Source organism: Diorhabda carinulata, chromosome 7 (genome assembly GCF_026250575.1).
Source record: "Diorhabda carinulata isolate Delta chromosome 7, icDioCari1.1, whole genome shotgun sequence".
Classification (NCBI taxonomy): Eukaryota; Metazoa; Arthropoda; class Insecta; order Coleoptera; family Chrysomelidae; genus Diorhabda; species Diorhabda carinulata.
The window spans coordinates 21,138,758-21,154,494 of record NC_079466.1 but is presented as its reverse complement, the minus strand read 5'-3'; the positions used below and the strand labels follow the sequence as shown (position 1 = coordinate 21,154,494).

Sequence of the window (15,737 nt, the reverse complement as noted above, 5' to 3'; positions counted from 1 at the left end):
TCAAATTAGAAATAAAATATACAGCTTATGAGTGATGAATTATGAACGATTTAATATTGGGATTTCATTCAAATTAGACAGGTGTTAAAATCTTTTTCATGGCTGATATTTCTGACCAATGGTTCAACTTGAGCTGTTAAATTATCCAGATTTACAAATTGCAATATTTCATATTACTATAGATAGATCTGACATATAACAAAGAAAATAATTCATAAAAACTATCATAAGATCCATTTCAATAAAAAAAAACTATTAGGATAGTCTACACCTCTACTACTATGTATTGACTGGCTTATGAAGGATATATTAGACTAACATTGTAGAAACAAAAATCTTGGTGTTTATGATTTATAATAACGTAAAATTAAAATAAAAATCCTGGTTTGAAAAATTATTTATTACTTATTGACAACAAAGCTTTAACGTTTTCCCCCTACCCTTGGAGCAGCTTTAGGAATATTTTTGTTAACTTTTTGTTTAGGGGCAGGCTTAGCTTTAGCAGGTGCCGCTGGTTTCTTACCAGCTTTCGTGCCCTTCTTCTGTTCCTTTGCAGCACTGTAAACAAAATTATATTTAGAATAGAGAAAAAGGTTTTTAACTTCGAGAAGAGTTTATTTATTATACAACATAATTTTTTTTAATCCTTTTATCCTTGACCTTTTTATACACTTTCCAGCAAAATTTCACTTTTAATAAGCTGTTCATACCATTGCTTGAATTTCAATCTCTTTAAGGTAATTTTGGACAATTCTCGTTTACTTAGTCAACAATTGTTTTAATGCATGAAATAAAGGTAGCAAAAAGTAGATGTGCTTCTAATATATCAACAAAGTGCTTGTAACATCTTTCAATGATCATCATGTCAGTGGAGCCCTTGATATAAATGCAATCCATACCATTACTGATCCACCACTATATATAAACCTTTCATATGGAATTTTAGTATTTTTTTGTTTCATTGCTCATTTTGGGGATATAGTGACAAAAAAGTACTAGGAAACGGAAGTAGAGATAAGAAACATTTCTCTTACTGCTAAAAGTCTCAAAAATCTAAGGTATTAAAAAATATAATTTAGGTACACAATATTATATAGGAATGTAAATGTAACATCTAGGTATATAGTGTTTACATTATCAAACAATATTTACTGAAACTTTAACTTTTGTTAACAACACACTTTCACAAAGAAATACATTAAAAATAACTCATTGTGTATATTCAAAATAGCATATTGATTACTTTTAAAAAATACTATTTCCCTACATTAGAGATTTAAAAAGGAGTACGGTAAAGATGTTTATCTTAAAAAAGAATTGATACCATTAAATAGCGAGTGTGCAGATATGAATAAGGCTTGCAATACAGGACAATTGTAGAACTGGACAAAGACATGTTTTCAGTTATCCTAAGTAGAACTACTCGAATTATAATTTCTTAACAATGTTTGTCAATATGTTTTTCAGAAATTATATACGTACCGTATAGCTTGTTCTCTCTGAGCTTTTCTGACTTCAGGTCTCTGATTCCTTTTAGCCATTATATCATTTAAAGAAGCTCCAACGATAGCCCTCTGGAACTTTTGGGTCCTTCTGGTTCGTTTTTTGGTAGCCTCTTCTTCTTGACCTTTTTTATGTTTACGTCTGTACAACACAGTCCATGTTACTTTACGAGGATTCCTTTTCATTAAATGTGCTCGTTCACATTTAGAATTGAGGAAAGTGAATGTCTACAAAGAAATGTTTGTTATTGAAATAAAAATGACGATACAATTTTGTGCATTTTATACTTTAATTAATATATTTACGGCTTTACCTTTCCATCAACTTTAACCATTGTTTTACCATGGCCAGGGTAAATTTTGTACCCACTGTATGCACACAGTCCGATCCTAAAAAAGGAAAATAATGTAAAACTTACATTTTTAGAATAATTTTAAACCATATTTTAATCAATAAATTTGAATTTATTTAAGGATTTCATAGATTTTTAAAGAAAACTTACTTCATTTTGAAATTATAATATAACACAAGTGACAGATGACACTAAAAAGGTTGACGATGTATAAATGACAATTGGCGTTTTGGTAAACTATGTTAGTAATGCAGACAGGTTTCTATCTAAAGGTTTCGTGGTATAATGGCTAGATGTCGCTGAAATTATTTTATGAATAATTTGTACAATTATGGAACACAAACTTTATAATCTTTGAAGATAATTGAGAAACTCAAACTCATTCAAAATAAACGAAGTCTACTTCCAACATAGTAGTTTATAAATCTGGTAAAACTATGTGATAAGGAATTGTTATGAAATATCTATATAATTTTTTTAATTATTGAATAATTATAAGGTGCACTAATACATTTACAACCATCTTTAAACAAAGCGATAAAAACTTTTATTTTGTTTAAACAGAGTACTGGCAAATCGTTATTTAAATATGTAGTAATTCATTTAAATTATTACTTTTCACGCTACTTTTACGAATTAGAACAATGTTACATTATTTCGTAGTAATTATTTTATGTATTGCAAGTGTATTTTCTCAAAATGTTAGTGATCCATTCAAATTATCAATAATTCATTTCAATGATTTTCACGCCAGGTAAGAATGTTAATAATAAATATATGACTGAAAAAATTAGTACACAGTTCTACTTAGTAATTTGTGGCAACCACGCCATGTGTCCTTGCATTTAAAAATACATAATACAGGTACATATTTCTCGGAACTACCTCGATAAAACAATAATACTTCGACCCCGGAAATTTCAAGTTACCTTGGGTTGGGATACCAAGTCCCTTTTCTTTTATAATCTTCTTAATGTCTTAATAGCTTGTAATTCACTCAATCCTCTCCGATATACCTAATACACGTTTTAGGAAAAACCTACATACTTAGACGAACACAGGCGAGACTTTTTGAATCATAAATAGTACCTTTATTTCCCAATGAAACAAACTTTAATATCAGAAGTAATCTCTTATTATTTTTTGTTAAGATTTGAAGAGACGACTCCGTCAGGAGGAACTTGCAAACAAACCGGGCAATGCATCGGCGGGTTCTCTCGTTTGTACAAACAAATAATGACTATGTTAGAAGAAACTCCAAATGCCGTCCTGCTGAATGCGGGCGATGATTTCCAAGGGACTATTTGGTATTCAATGGGAAGATGGAACGTAACTCAAACATTTATGAATAAGTTACCCATCGATGCAGAGGTAAATTTAAATTTAAAGATCCGGACAGAATAATGATTTATTTAATAGAAAAATCGCATATGGTTAGCATCGTTTTTATTTGTACTATCAGAAGAATAGTATTGAATAACCGCGGATAAAATTATTTTCAAAGGCCGATCAAATTTAAAATTTGTGAAAGAACAAAAAACTTTTTAATATTTTTATATATCGTCAACTTTCACGTTGTATAATTTAATGTGTCCACGAACTATGAAATGATCCTATCTTCGGTGTTACCCCAGATTAAATACTACAGATGTCTCAGAAAGACTGAGAAACTAAATTATGGGAAACATGCAATAGGTGAATGATTTAATAATATAATTCAGAACAGTTTTTAGTTCTGTTAATGAAAATTGAATTTTTCTTATGTCTGAACATTAAAGATTGAGAAAGATTATGTGGACAAGGTTCTCTGCACTCTTTTATATATTTAAAAGAACTATTTTTATGGTTTTATTTTAACTAAACTTTATAACAATAACACTATTCAATATTTCCCTCCATATATTGACAAGTGACAGGTGACGTTCATTCTCTTCTTTTTTTAATCTTGCTGGCCTTTAATTTTTGTAAGCAACAAAGGCATCAAATAACTAACTAATAATTTATAAGTATTCTGTATTCCTTTTTATTTTTCAACATAGTTTTCTTTTTAGTCTATACACGTCCTCGTTTGATAGAAATCCCTCTCCTACAAGTGAAACTTTTAGGTTAGGAAACAAGAAAATGTAGCTGAGGAGGCCAGATCTGGTGAATACGATGGATGGTCTACCAATTCGGAGTACAATTCGTTAATTTTAGCCATGGCGATCACCTAAGTGTGAAAAAGTTGGTTGTCCTGATGGAAAATCTCCACAAAGACTCATTTATACGATTGTGAAACAGAAACCGAGTGTCCAAAATGGCTGAAAGTTTAGTTTTAGTTTCTCAACGTGTATTGTGCTGATATCTTCAAGTTGATATCGGAAACTCTTCAAATTCCTCTCGTTATAAAGTGCATCCACACTGCTACAGATGAAAAGATTATGCAGAAAAATCAAATAAAAAATACTTGAAAATTAATATGCCAAAACATTTTCTGTTGTATTCCCTTCCATTCTTTCCCATTTTTTGCTTTCTTTTTCCAGTCCTGAATTCCTTTCTCTCTTAGATCTTCCATCACCACTGCGTATCAACTTTTCCTTGGCATTCTTTTTTTTCTTGTTGCTTCCTGTTCTATGTCCATCATTTTTTTGTTGCTCTAAAATCTGGCATCCCCTGTATGTGATCCAGCCACTCTATTCCTTTTGGTCTTATTATTTTGCTTAGCTCTGCTTCTCCAAATAGATTCCTTATTTCATTATTTGTTCTTCTCGACCTCCTAGTATCCTTCTGAGTATTTTTCTTTCTTATATATCTAAATTCTCTTCTTCTGCTTTATTAAGAATCCAGGTTTCGCCTCCGTATTTCACTGTTGGTCTTATTATAGTTTCTTATAGCTGTAGCCTTCGCAATCAAAGCTCTCAACTGTTTATTTCCCTTCGTCATTGTCGCTTCTAGATTTCTTCCCTCGCCACTGTTGTCCTTTGAATATGTTTCAAGTTCATTGCTTTTTCTTCGTTCAGTTGTATTGACAAAACTTCTTATTTTTATTTTCATTTGTGGTGTTGTCATTATCATCAACTTCGAGATTTATCTTCGTTGATTCGTATATTCACTGACTCTACCGTTTCTACGAAAGCTCTGTCTTCAATAAATTTCGCGTATTTATTAAATATTTTCTAACATTTTTATCAATTCTTAGACTCTTGGTAATCATGAATTTGATAATGGCATTGGTGGCATCGTGCCTTACATCAAAGCTCTTCAATATCCAATTGTAGTTTCAAACATGGACGATTCAGATGAACCCGAAATACAAAATATTTATCAAAAAAGCGTTGTTATTGAAAGGTTCGGCAAGAAAATAGGAATTATAGGAGTAGTACGAAAGGATTATCCCGTAAGTTTTATACTTTTTTTTCACTATATTAATGGAAAGAACAAATCATATCACACACATCAATAGATATGATCGCGGGTCTGATTCCGAATTAGTTTAGGGACGGATCGCATGCGCGGGTCGATTAATTCTATCCCCCACGAACTACAATTGTGAAAGTGCGCATGCGATCGGTCCCTGAACTAATTCGGAATCAGACCCGCGGAATAAGGTTATATTTGAACAATGTTGCCATACTTTGAACGAAGGACGAAGATTAAGCAAAAACATTAAGTCCGATTAAACTGATGGGACAGTGGAAAGTCACAAGGCAGGCCACTATATATTCTAATAAATGTCCGTCTGCTATTTGTTTAAATATTTTATGATATATGGGGAAACTTGATTGAAATTTTCAATTTCAAATATTTTTTCTAGTTTTACCAAAACATGTAAATTTTGATCTTTAGGGGGTTGAATTTGTAGCGCAAATTAAAACTTTCATACCCCTAGCGATCAGAACCTTCTCCTGAGAAAACTTAGATGAAAAGGTGAGATTTTTATGTTCACTAAACCCTGTTAATATTATTTTAATGATTTTGGAAAATTATTTCGGGATCATGGGTTTTTGAAATTGTTAATCCTAATCTTCGGCTCCTTTGATGCTTCCAACGTTGGATGCTAGTATGATGGACGCATCGTGTGGTCGTAGTACGCGTGTCATTCGACGATTGTCGGTTTTTTTGGTCCGCGTCAAAGGAGTACCCACCATTGGAACGAAGTTGGAACCAACACTTGTGGTACAACTTACACATACTTCTCATTCTCTTGCACGTAAATGCTACATGTTTTGTATGAAAAACCAAAGTTTTTGTCACGTTTTCATTTCTTTAGGTAGCTCTAGGTAAGGTTCCAGCCTTCTTCCAATGCTCAGCCAACGTTGGAAGGTGAATGTTGGCGCAAACGTAGTACCGGCTTAACATTTTCACAATAGAATTACGAATTTTCAGCCTAAGCACAGAATTAAAAATTGAAGCATTTTCATCCACTATTTAATTTTAAATATTGTATAGCCGGGATCATTGCTTTTCACGGATCTTTCGATGTAGACAGTATGGGGCATTACACCAGCTACGTCAAAATTGGACCAACCTGGATTCATTTTAATGGAACCAGGAAAACCCATGTACAGACGGCATCGAACCAAGATAGGAAACATAAAATATATACATCATTTGACTTTGTTGCCCCTATGAAATCCAGAATTATCGCAGTTTAATCATTAATTTCGATGAAATAGTTTTTCGTATCGACTGCACAGAGGTTTAGGGTGCCAGCACAACTCAGTACAACCTTTACTTTTGCGATGAAAAATTCCTGTGTCGAACTACAAAGTGGTTGGCCAACTTCTCTAATAGCACAAATAGCACCAAGCTAGTACAATTCAACAATATTTTTTTTTGAATTTCGAAAAAGGCTGGGCTTTACCCTGGTGACAGCCAGAAGATTTTAAAAACAATAGTATCAAAAACAGCAAAATCAAAAGAGGTAATGACATGTCACTAGACACTCTCCTGGATACTGGGTTTCTGGTCAAATGAAGTGGAAAGGAACTGTAAAAAACTGTATCAATGTAGAGGAAACGAAAAAGAAGAATTACGATACAATCAAGCCTGAAGACTTGGCCTGATCATTGGACATAAAAGGTAACAGCATCGGGCTTTCTATTGAACCACGACCAATCTAGATCGTATTTGTCCGTACTAATCTAAAACACTTCTTGCTATTTGAGAGTTTTCAAGGGATGGTTATACAGGGTGCTCCGATACTAAACGTATGTAAAGGGAAGTCTGAAACGATTACAAAAATTGGACTTTTAGTTGAAATTTTCCAAAATTTGAACTCGTGATATTGCGACACGTGTATACTAGGACATTACTTATTATTTTGTTTCTTTTTATGTTTATCAAGATACTGGCCAGTACCGGAAAATTGAAATTTTATGACGAATCCGAAAGTATCAATAAAGAAGCAGAACGACTTGTCGAGGAAGAAAGCGTTTTTACTAATATCATATTGTCCCATTGTGGTTACGAGATTGATCAACAATTAGCTCGAAACGCTTCGGAAAAAATTAGTATAATAGTTGGTGCGCATTCTCATACATTTCTTTTTACAGGAGGTAGGTTTTTGCCAGATTAGGTCATTTAAGAAATTTTAACATTCATTTTTGGAACCAATGGTGATATTAATATTGAACATTCTGTTTAAACTATAACTAAACCTAAACACGCAATTACGCTGTCAGACGCGCGTTTCGATAACTAAGTTATCATCTTCAGAGACTGAAAATAAAGTTTAATTGTGATTATTTTAAAATAGTGAACTGTGTATTCATTATTTTGCAATTGGTAGATATTGGGTTGAGTATAACTAAAAAAAAACATTGATTTATGAAAAGCAGTGGCGTAGCGTGCTTTGTAGGGGCCCTGTAACAAAATTAGTTGGGGTGCCCAAATGAAGGGTAAAATTTTCTCACAAAAGAAACAAAAATGCTTGCATTGAATTAAAATAAATATTTATTGATTATAAGTTATCGCTTCCTCCTAGAAATTGAGCTAGGAAAACAATTCAAATTAAATGTACACTTTTCTTGTCTTTTTTTCGGCAAATTGATTTTTTAAATCATCTATAGCTGAAGTCGATTTCAGTTTTTCTAACATTCCTACCTCTATAGTCAATAGTGACAAGTCTGATTGCTGAAAAAAAATTTTTTTCCGTTTACTTTTTTTTCATAGGAATACTCTCTTCTCCTTCCACTCATTCTTTTCAAAGATCAAACTTATTAACCAATAAATAATCAGAAGAACAAGATTGTATTGTATTATAATGTAATAACAGTTCAACCGGAAGGAAATAAAACGCGTAAATATTGCTCCCCGAGGTTTGACTTAAACGGGGAAATCCCGCAATAACCGATGTACAATGTTGCCAACTTTTGGGCGCACGCTCACTGCAAATCCCAAGATTTCACAAACGTATAAAAATAACACGCATAAAATGCGTTCAATGTAAAATTCCCAAAAACAAACTATACATGATTTGTATACACTTTGTATACGTTTCATAGTGTGTGAAAAATTTATAGTTTGTGTACGGCATTTGATATTGAAGAGACTTACCGTGTTAAAAGTATTTACAAGAATGACAAACTTGGATTCGCAGTGCTTAACCCGGGAAAAAAAGAGATTGCTTTTCAGACTTTTGTCATTTTTGAAGAAAAAACTCTATAGGCACGTATGACAGTTTCTTTATACGTTTTTTTCCGGAAAAGCTTATCATGATCTTCAACTCAAAAAAACGTTCAATCTACAGTAGTGAAAAATTTTAGTATATACATAAGAGGATGGTCTCAGAAGTACCTGGTATGATCTAGAGATTGCGGTAGTTGTTTGAAAAATACCACTGTATTGAAAAGTTCAGAATCTATACAACAGTTTCAAGTTTGAAGACTCCACGTTGTTTAGTATTTGTTGAGTTTGCTCACAATGGAACAAAAACAGAGTTTCCGTCGAGTTTTACAGAAATAAAGCCGAATTTTTGCGCCGTTTAATAACCATGGATAAAACGTGGGTCCATCACTTCACTCCCCGAACAGACGAACAACCAAAACAATGGATTGAAAATGAATAACCGGCTCCAAAGAAGCCAGAGACTGGTTCCATCTGCAGGCAAGGTCATACCGTCGTTTTTTTGGGATGCGCGTGTGATAATTTTAATTTACTACCTTGAAAAAGGAAAAACTATTAATGGCGTGTATTATGTTAACTTATTGCAGCGTTTGAGCGAAGAAACCAAGGAAAATGGCTGCATTTGACTAAGAATTAAGTGTTGTTTTATCAAGAAAATTCTACAGCTCACACATCCGTTATTGCAATGGCCAAAATTACTAAATTAAAGTTTGAATTGCTACCTTATGCACCCTATTCCCCAGATTCAGCCCACTCGGATTATTTTCTCTTCCCAGACTTGAAAAAACGACTTGGTGGTTAAAGATTTTCCAACAATGAAGAGGTAATGTCGGCAGTTGATTGCTGTTTTGAGGAGCTTGAAGAATCTTATTATGTGTTTTCTTTATAGGGCCAGCTACTTCTGGAACCATCGTCGTACATTATTATAATAGTTTTTAAATGGTGGGGTATCTTACTTACACAATTTATTAATACACTTACGCCAAATACACTTAACTATTCATTATTCACTTAACTTTGCAATAACATTCAATACTAAACACTTATCTAATTTTCATCACATTAATTTATTTAAATACCCCAGTTGGTTTACTTTTTACTATTCTGAAGTGTTCACTATTACATCATATTGACTAATACAGCTGTTGGATAATGTTCGAAATCTCTAATTTGCTGTTAACAAATAAAAAGGCCTTCTTATGAATTATCTCTATAAACACAATCATAACATAATGTAAACAGCTTATAAAAACAATATAAAGAATTGCTGCCTAATAGGAAAAAACAGCAGCGCCAAATTTTAGATTCTAACGTGGATGAGTTAGTTAATGAGTGGTTTCTTCAGAAAATTAATGTTTCTAAATTACAAATAGGTAATTTCACATTCATAAATATTCGAAATTCATTCCAGATAATCCTCCAGGTCCTGCCGAAGTCGAGGGTCCTTATCCAACAATAGTAACTAGTAAACATGGTCACAATATTCTGATTACTCAAGCTTCGGCATATTGTAGATACTTAGGTAATATCACTATATTTCTAGACGAAGATGGCGAAATATTGGAATATTCTGGAGCTCCCATATTTCTGGATTCAAATCTTTTACAAGGTTCGTACTTGAAGCGTAATAGAATATTTGCCAAACGGAAGTACAACCCAAAAAAAAACTCGGCACCCATCTTGCGCATAGCTTCTTCATGTCGCGTCGATCATCCTGCTTTGTGGATTTTTAACATTTCTGGAGTTGTCACCTCATTTGGTGGACAACTGCGATACTGGTCTTCGAAGGTCGTACGTCCTCGTTTAAACTCTGCTATCCAATATTTTACTGATGATAAAGTAGAAGTTGTCTCACCCAGAATAGAATCTAGTTCAGCTTTTATATTGGTTGGACCGAGGTTTTACAATTGAAATATTGTATCACATAACGATGACCAAATTTTTCCATGGGTACAAATTCATTGAGATGGCTGCCAAAACAATACTAGTCAACACCTTTTGGTTGTTTTGGTACAATTGTCTGCATACAGATGAAACTTTATTTTTCCACTATGACGATATGGCCGACGTTTCATGTCTTCGGTTGAAAAATAATGTCAAAAAACTTGAATCATCATACCACTACGACCACTCTGACAAGCGCAATCTGATTCGTAACCTGAATGGCCGGACGCAATTCATCTGAGAGATCAAGTACATTTCTTATTATGGTTCCCTCAACCGAAAATGAGAGGATAGAAGTTTTAATGACGGTAGGTTACTTGAAGCAAAAGTTTTATTTAACGAGACCAGAAATAAGCGACGATGCTCATTTATATATTTTGCTGTCGATAGAAGACAACGCAACAGATATTGCCTTGCAATAAAAAAATTTACCCATACAAATATCCACTTGTTGACGAACTCTTGAGAAAGGAATTTTGTGAAATATTCATGAGGCATTGTGATGAAAGTGCAAATTATCTAAATACCGTAGAATTTTAAGTGGTACAGTAGATCTACGTAATTCTCCCTATTGGTCTTAGAAAAACCCCCACTGGATTCGATCAAAATACACCCAGCGCCCCGAAAAAATTATATTTAGGTAGGGAAATTTATTGGTCTATATTTCTTTTATGGGAATTTAACAGCTGAGCGATATTTGGAACAACTTTGTATGGTAGTTGGGGAGCGGGAACAATTTGTCGCTTCTTGACTATGAAATCTAGCAGTACTATTTCAATTAACAACTATTCAACTATCAATTCCAAATAAACTTTTGATAGAACCTGTAACGATTTTTGGTAGAAACGGTTTTGAAAAAAACTGACGAGTGCTACAACTTACCCAGTGATTGGGGCTAGCTGTAACAGATTTATTTGGCATATTTAGCATAAGAAACTTTACAAACGCTAAAACAGGCTTAGACACTTTCAAAAATAAAAAAATATGTAACATGTTGTTTATTTACTTGAACTATTAAGGAACTTTAGGCTCACAGCCAGTAACAAAATATCAATTTCTTAAATAATCAGTATTTTGATTGACGTAGGTAGAATATGCAATCAGTCTTCATCAGAATCACAATTGAGACAATTGAGATCTTATTTCCTGTTGTGAACCACAGAAACTTGGTAGACCAAAATACATTCCACTCATTTTATAGATTAAATGCACCCGACGAAAGGTTAAAATAATACTGCTAAGGAATTGTCTTATATGTTCATGAAAATTATTTATATCTATAGTGTTTCGAACAGGATTGTATGGACCATCGGCCTAATCGAGAGAAAAAACAAAAAACGTTAAATTGTGTCTGATTTTCTAGATGATGATATAAATGCTGCTTTAGAACCATGGAAGATTCTATTCGATAACCAAGGTAATCAGGTTGTTGGTTCAAGCTTTGTTAAGTTAGACTCTACTAGTTGTTACAGACAAGAATGTACCCTGGGTAATTACGTAACTGATGCTATGGTTTACGAGGTAAGTATCTTAGTAATTTATTCATAGGTATGGCGACATTAATTGAATTTGAGTACCGGAATACGATGTTTACTTTATCGATAAGAACGAAATAGTTAATTATTTTGATAAAATAAATTCACAATCATGATATGCAGGACAACATTCGAAGTGACGTCAATTTTGAGTGAACTGGTTCTCTGTTGTTTTATTTACGATATCGGGTTCAAATTTTTGAATAATTGGACACGCCTCAAAGTGAACTTTGCAATTTACACTCATAATAGCGCTGATATGAATTTTTTAATGTGTAATTTTTTATTTCTCCTTGTAACACGCCAATTGCCTGCTTACGTCACCAGCGCCGATCGATCTGTCTGTTCATCTAGTTGTCTGACGAACCACGGAAAAAAACCCTGCTCCATTTTTATCAAAAAATCAACTTATTGTCGTCAAAATAGTCAGATTTGTAAAACAGGCCGGTTGCTTTCTTACACAATCGGCGTTGCGGGCGTTGATGACGTAGCACATGTTTGGAACGGATCTCGGACGGTATAAAATATATCTTCTTCTAAAGTTTGTAATATTAATCCTACCGATTTAAAATAAACACCATTATTCTTCTAAAATTATGTTTTTCGTTCAAAATATCATTTTTTAAAATTTTCCAACCTGTTAATTAATGTGCATACAAGGAACCTCTATTGTTGACACATTTTATTTACTAAAACGTAACGTAGTAGCGACTCCATAACATTTCTGAGTGTTTTAGTTGAAAAACTCAAAACTAAACTGTCCTTTGTTGCTTAAGGCTGTTTCGGTTTAACACGATTTGACTTTTGGGATTCCCAGAAATTGCACGCAGCGTTTAGTTTTCTGATATCTGAGGCAGTTTGTTGATATTATTGTTATACATTTAACAGAGTGTCGAAAAAAAATATTAAAAGAATTTACAAAAGGGATTCGAAAAAGGTTATTGTTCTGAGTAGTTCCCTAAAATTCCATAACTTTTAGTAGAATCTTAATTCAGCCAGATCTTGCAACGCTGCAAGCGTGGCGAAGCAGAATACAGCCCCCTGCTCTACGCGCTCTAGCTTAGAGACAAGCAGAGTTTCTAATTTGCGTAGGTTTGGGGATGTTTTGGAGGAAGAACGAATGGAGATATGGTAAAAATTGCTTGATAAAAAAGTAACTTCGATAATATGTGAGGAAAAGGTCAATATTGAGCGTAATTGCTAGTTTTTTAAGCTGAAAATCATGAAAAATCAACATTTTCGTTCGTTTACAATTTAAGCCATGAGAGTAATGGTAAAAAAACGAGAGGTCTGCGTATAAAACTTTGTTATTTGAAGTTTTCACCAAAAGTAGCTAAATTTAAAAAATCACAAAGGCAAAACTACACTAACTTCAGGTTTAATTATATAAAACTTACTTGAAGCGTATCAAATATAGATAATAGCATGAGTTAATCCTCAACTTTATTATTTGGAGTCAAATAAAAATCACGGTTAACTATAAACATTTTCCAGAATTCATTCACTGTGTAATTTTACTAAAATGCCAATTTTCAATAGTTAGTTAATACTTATCTCGCAGATAAATTTCAATTGTTAAAACGGCCCTTAATAGCACGCATTCCAGTTGGAGTAGGTTTTGATTTATGCTTTTAGTATTCCAAAAATGTCGCAGAGAATGTATGGACTAATGCAGCAATCGCATTTACAAATCCTGGAGGATTGAGAACAGATATTGAAGTTGGGGGTGCGTAATTTATTAAATGGCACAAGTATGATAAGCCACCCTACAGCGATAATCATGAAACTCTATACATAGACTATTATTGATTATCTATTTTATACGGAAACATTTACTTCCGGAGATTATCTCAGGAAGGCTAACAAATATCGAACCGTGGATAACTTCGTTCGATAGATCTCATCAAGATCTATCTGTGTGTGAAAAGTCATGATGCATGCGACGAAAAATCAATAGATAAAATGAAAATTTAGTAATTTTTGTAAGGTTAGGTTAGGTTAGGATAGTTTAGGTTAGGTTAGGTTAGGTCGTGCTAGAGACTGAAATAAAGATAAACGAAAATAATTTTCTTCAATCAAATATTTTAATTGGACTTAAATCTATAACTTTTACATTTGAAAATCTTTTTTGATTCCTTCTATTAATGAAGTTTACGACATTTTCGTCGCCATGTATATTCTATGATTATGTCCTCCCAATATTCTGAAGTTACATGCATATCGCGGAAGAATGCTCTCAGAAGCCTTCAGCTGGCCTCAATTATTTGGGTATGAACCCCGATATCATAAACAAATCTTTCTTTGGGATTGACCCACTCATGAGTGTAGCCTTCATTGCTGAGGCATCGATAGGCTACACACAGATAGATCTTGATGAGATCTATCGAACAAAGTTATCCACGGTTCGATATCTGTTAGACTTCCTGAGGTAATGGCCACTTCCGGTATCTCCGGATGTAAATGTTTTCGCATAAAAATAGATATGATCGTCGTGGGGTGGCTTATCATACTCTTACCTATTAAATATAACGAGATTTATATTTCTTCATTATTTAAGATATTACTTACAATGATATGGTGACAGCTTGTCCATTTGAAAATACTTTGGACTTTGGTGTTATCCAAGGAAAGTATCTGAAGGAATTGCTAGAATATACAGTTGCTCCTTATTCCAAGGACAAACCTAACGCTAGTCTTAAGCTACTTCAAGTTTCAGGTAAAAATATTTTCATGAAATTGATTCGATTTACCTACGAAATGCGTTTATTTTTTCAGGGATTCAAGTAGTATATGATCTATCTCGGATTGTAGGTGATCGAGTTATATCTGCTAAAATCCGTTGCCAAAATTGTACAATACCCATTTACGAAGATTTAGACGAAAATAAAGACTATCCTTTGGTGATTAATTCTTTTATTGCAGAAGGAGGCAGCGGATATCAGATTTTAATTGATAATCTGAAGAATAGAACGATTGGTCCGGTGGACATTGACGTGTTAGTTGAGTTTACTACAAGAAAATATCGAATTTTTCAAGAAGAATTTGGAAGAATAACATTTAAATAACAATAAAAGATTATAGTGTAGAAATATATAGTTTATTCAGAAATAAATAGTGGTTTGATATTCACGAGAATAACTTAATCCCAAAAAAATGTATAATTTCATCGGAGTATAACAATATTATGAACGCTATTAGTACACCGCCATCTAGTGTTGCTGCTGCTGAAGCTGTACTCAACAGTAAACTGTCAAAACGAGTGTATAGCTAGAGCTTCAGTATATATTGATAGATGGTGATAACAACGAACTATTAGTAGTTATGTGATGATTATCCATTTCTAACTAAAATATACACCAATACAGTGCTCAATACCCTTAGTGGTATTACGCTATTTCATTATAAATACTTTCTCTTGAAAGGGGTTGATTAACTCAACCTCATGCATTATAACTAAACAAAATTACTTATTTACCCAATCGTATAGTTATAAGAAGCTTACGACATTTTATTATTATTAAATTTTTACTATTATGTTATATATTACTGAAACATTAACGGCCTTTCAAAGCTGCTGTTCGTAACAAATTTCACACCATAATCATAAACTTGTTGTTTGCCATTATCCATTCTTTCTGATGTGTGTACTGCTTTTTCTTGTCGTATTCTTGTTTTATAGTTATAATAGATGATAATATACATGTACAAAAATGCCAATTGAAGTCAATAATAATTTCGTACCAATTATTATGTAGAAATTTACTACTTCGTAATCGAGAATTTCATATGGAGATATG

General features: G+C 33.1%; 2 protein-coding genes across 2 annotated transcripts; one reads left to right on the top strand and one right to left on the bottom strand.

Moving 5' to 3' along the window:
- Window positions 1–385: 385 nt before the first annotated feature.
- LOC130896443 (60S ribosomal protein L24) lies at window positions 386–2,117 on the bottom strand. The gene is made up of 4 exons (XM_057804573.1): window positions 2,006–2,117; window positions 1,817–1,892; window positions 1,483–1,730; window positions 386–558 (listed from the first exon to the last, which is right to left on the bottom strand). The coding sequence occupies exons 1-4, from the start codon at window positions 2,008–2,010 to the stop codon at window positions 423–425; spliced, it is 465 nt and encodes a 154-aa protein (XP_057660556.1). The 5' UTR covers window positions 2,011–2,117; the 3' UTR covers window positions 386–422.
- A 296-nt stretch (window positions 2,118–2,413) lies between these two features.
- Window positions 2,414–15,052, top strand: LOC130896238 (apyrase-like). Its single transcript, XM_057804187.1, has 9 exons — window positions 2,414–2,609; window positions 3,007–3,226; window positions 5,034–5,231; window positions 7,182–7,392; window positions 9,873–10,070; window positions 11,769–11,926; window positions 13,576–13,666; window positions 14,498–14,656; window positions 14,716–15,052. The coding sequence occupies exons 1-9, from the start codon at window positions 2,500–2,502 to the stop codon at window positions 15,003–15,005; spliced, it is 1,635 nt and encodes a 544-aa protein (XP_057660170.1). The 5' UTR covers window positions 2,414–2,499; the 3' UTR covers window positions 15,006–15,052.
- Window positions 15,053–15,737: the final 685 nt, after the last annotated feature.

Bases quoted from the DNA above. Each gene is read 5' to 3' on its own strand.
- LOC130896238 (XM_057804187.1), top strand. From the start codon at position 2,500: ATGTTACATTATTTCGTAGTAATTATTTTATGTATTGCAAGTGTATTT. The intron at 11,927-13,575 runs GTAAGTATCTTA...TTATGCTTTTAG, and splicing joins CTGATGCTATGGTTTACGAG to TATTCCAAAAATGTCGCAGA. The intron at 13,667-14,497 runs GTGCGTAATTTA...TCATTATTTAAG, and splicing joins AACAGATATTGAAGTTGGGG to ATATTACTTACAATGATATG.
- LOC130896443 (XM_057804573.1), bottom strand. The intron at 1,731-1,816 runs GTAAAGCCGTAA...ATTTCTTTGTAG, and splicing joins TGGTTAAAGTTGATGGAAAG to ACATTCACTTTCCTCAATTC. The intron at 559-1,482 runs GTACGTATATAA...TTTTGTTTACAG, and splicing joins CAGAGAGAACAAGCTATACG to TGCTGCAAAGGAACAGAAGA.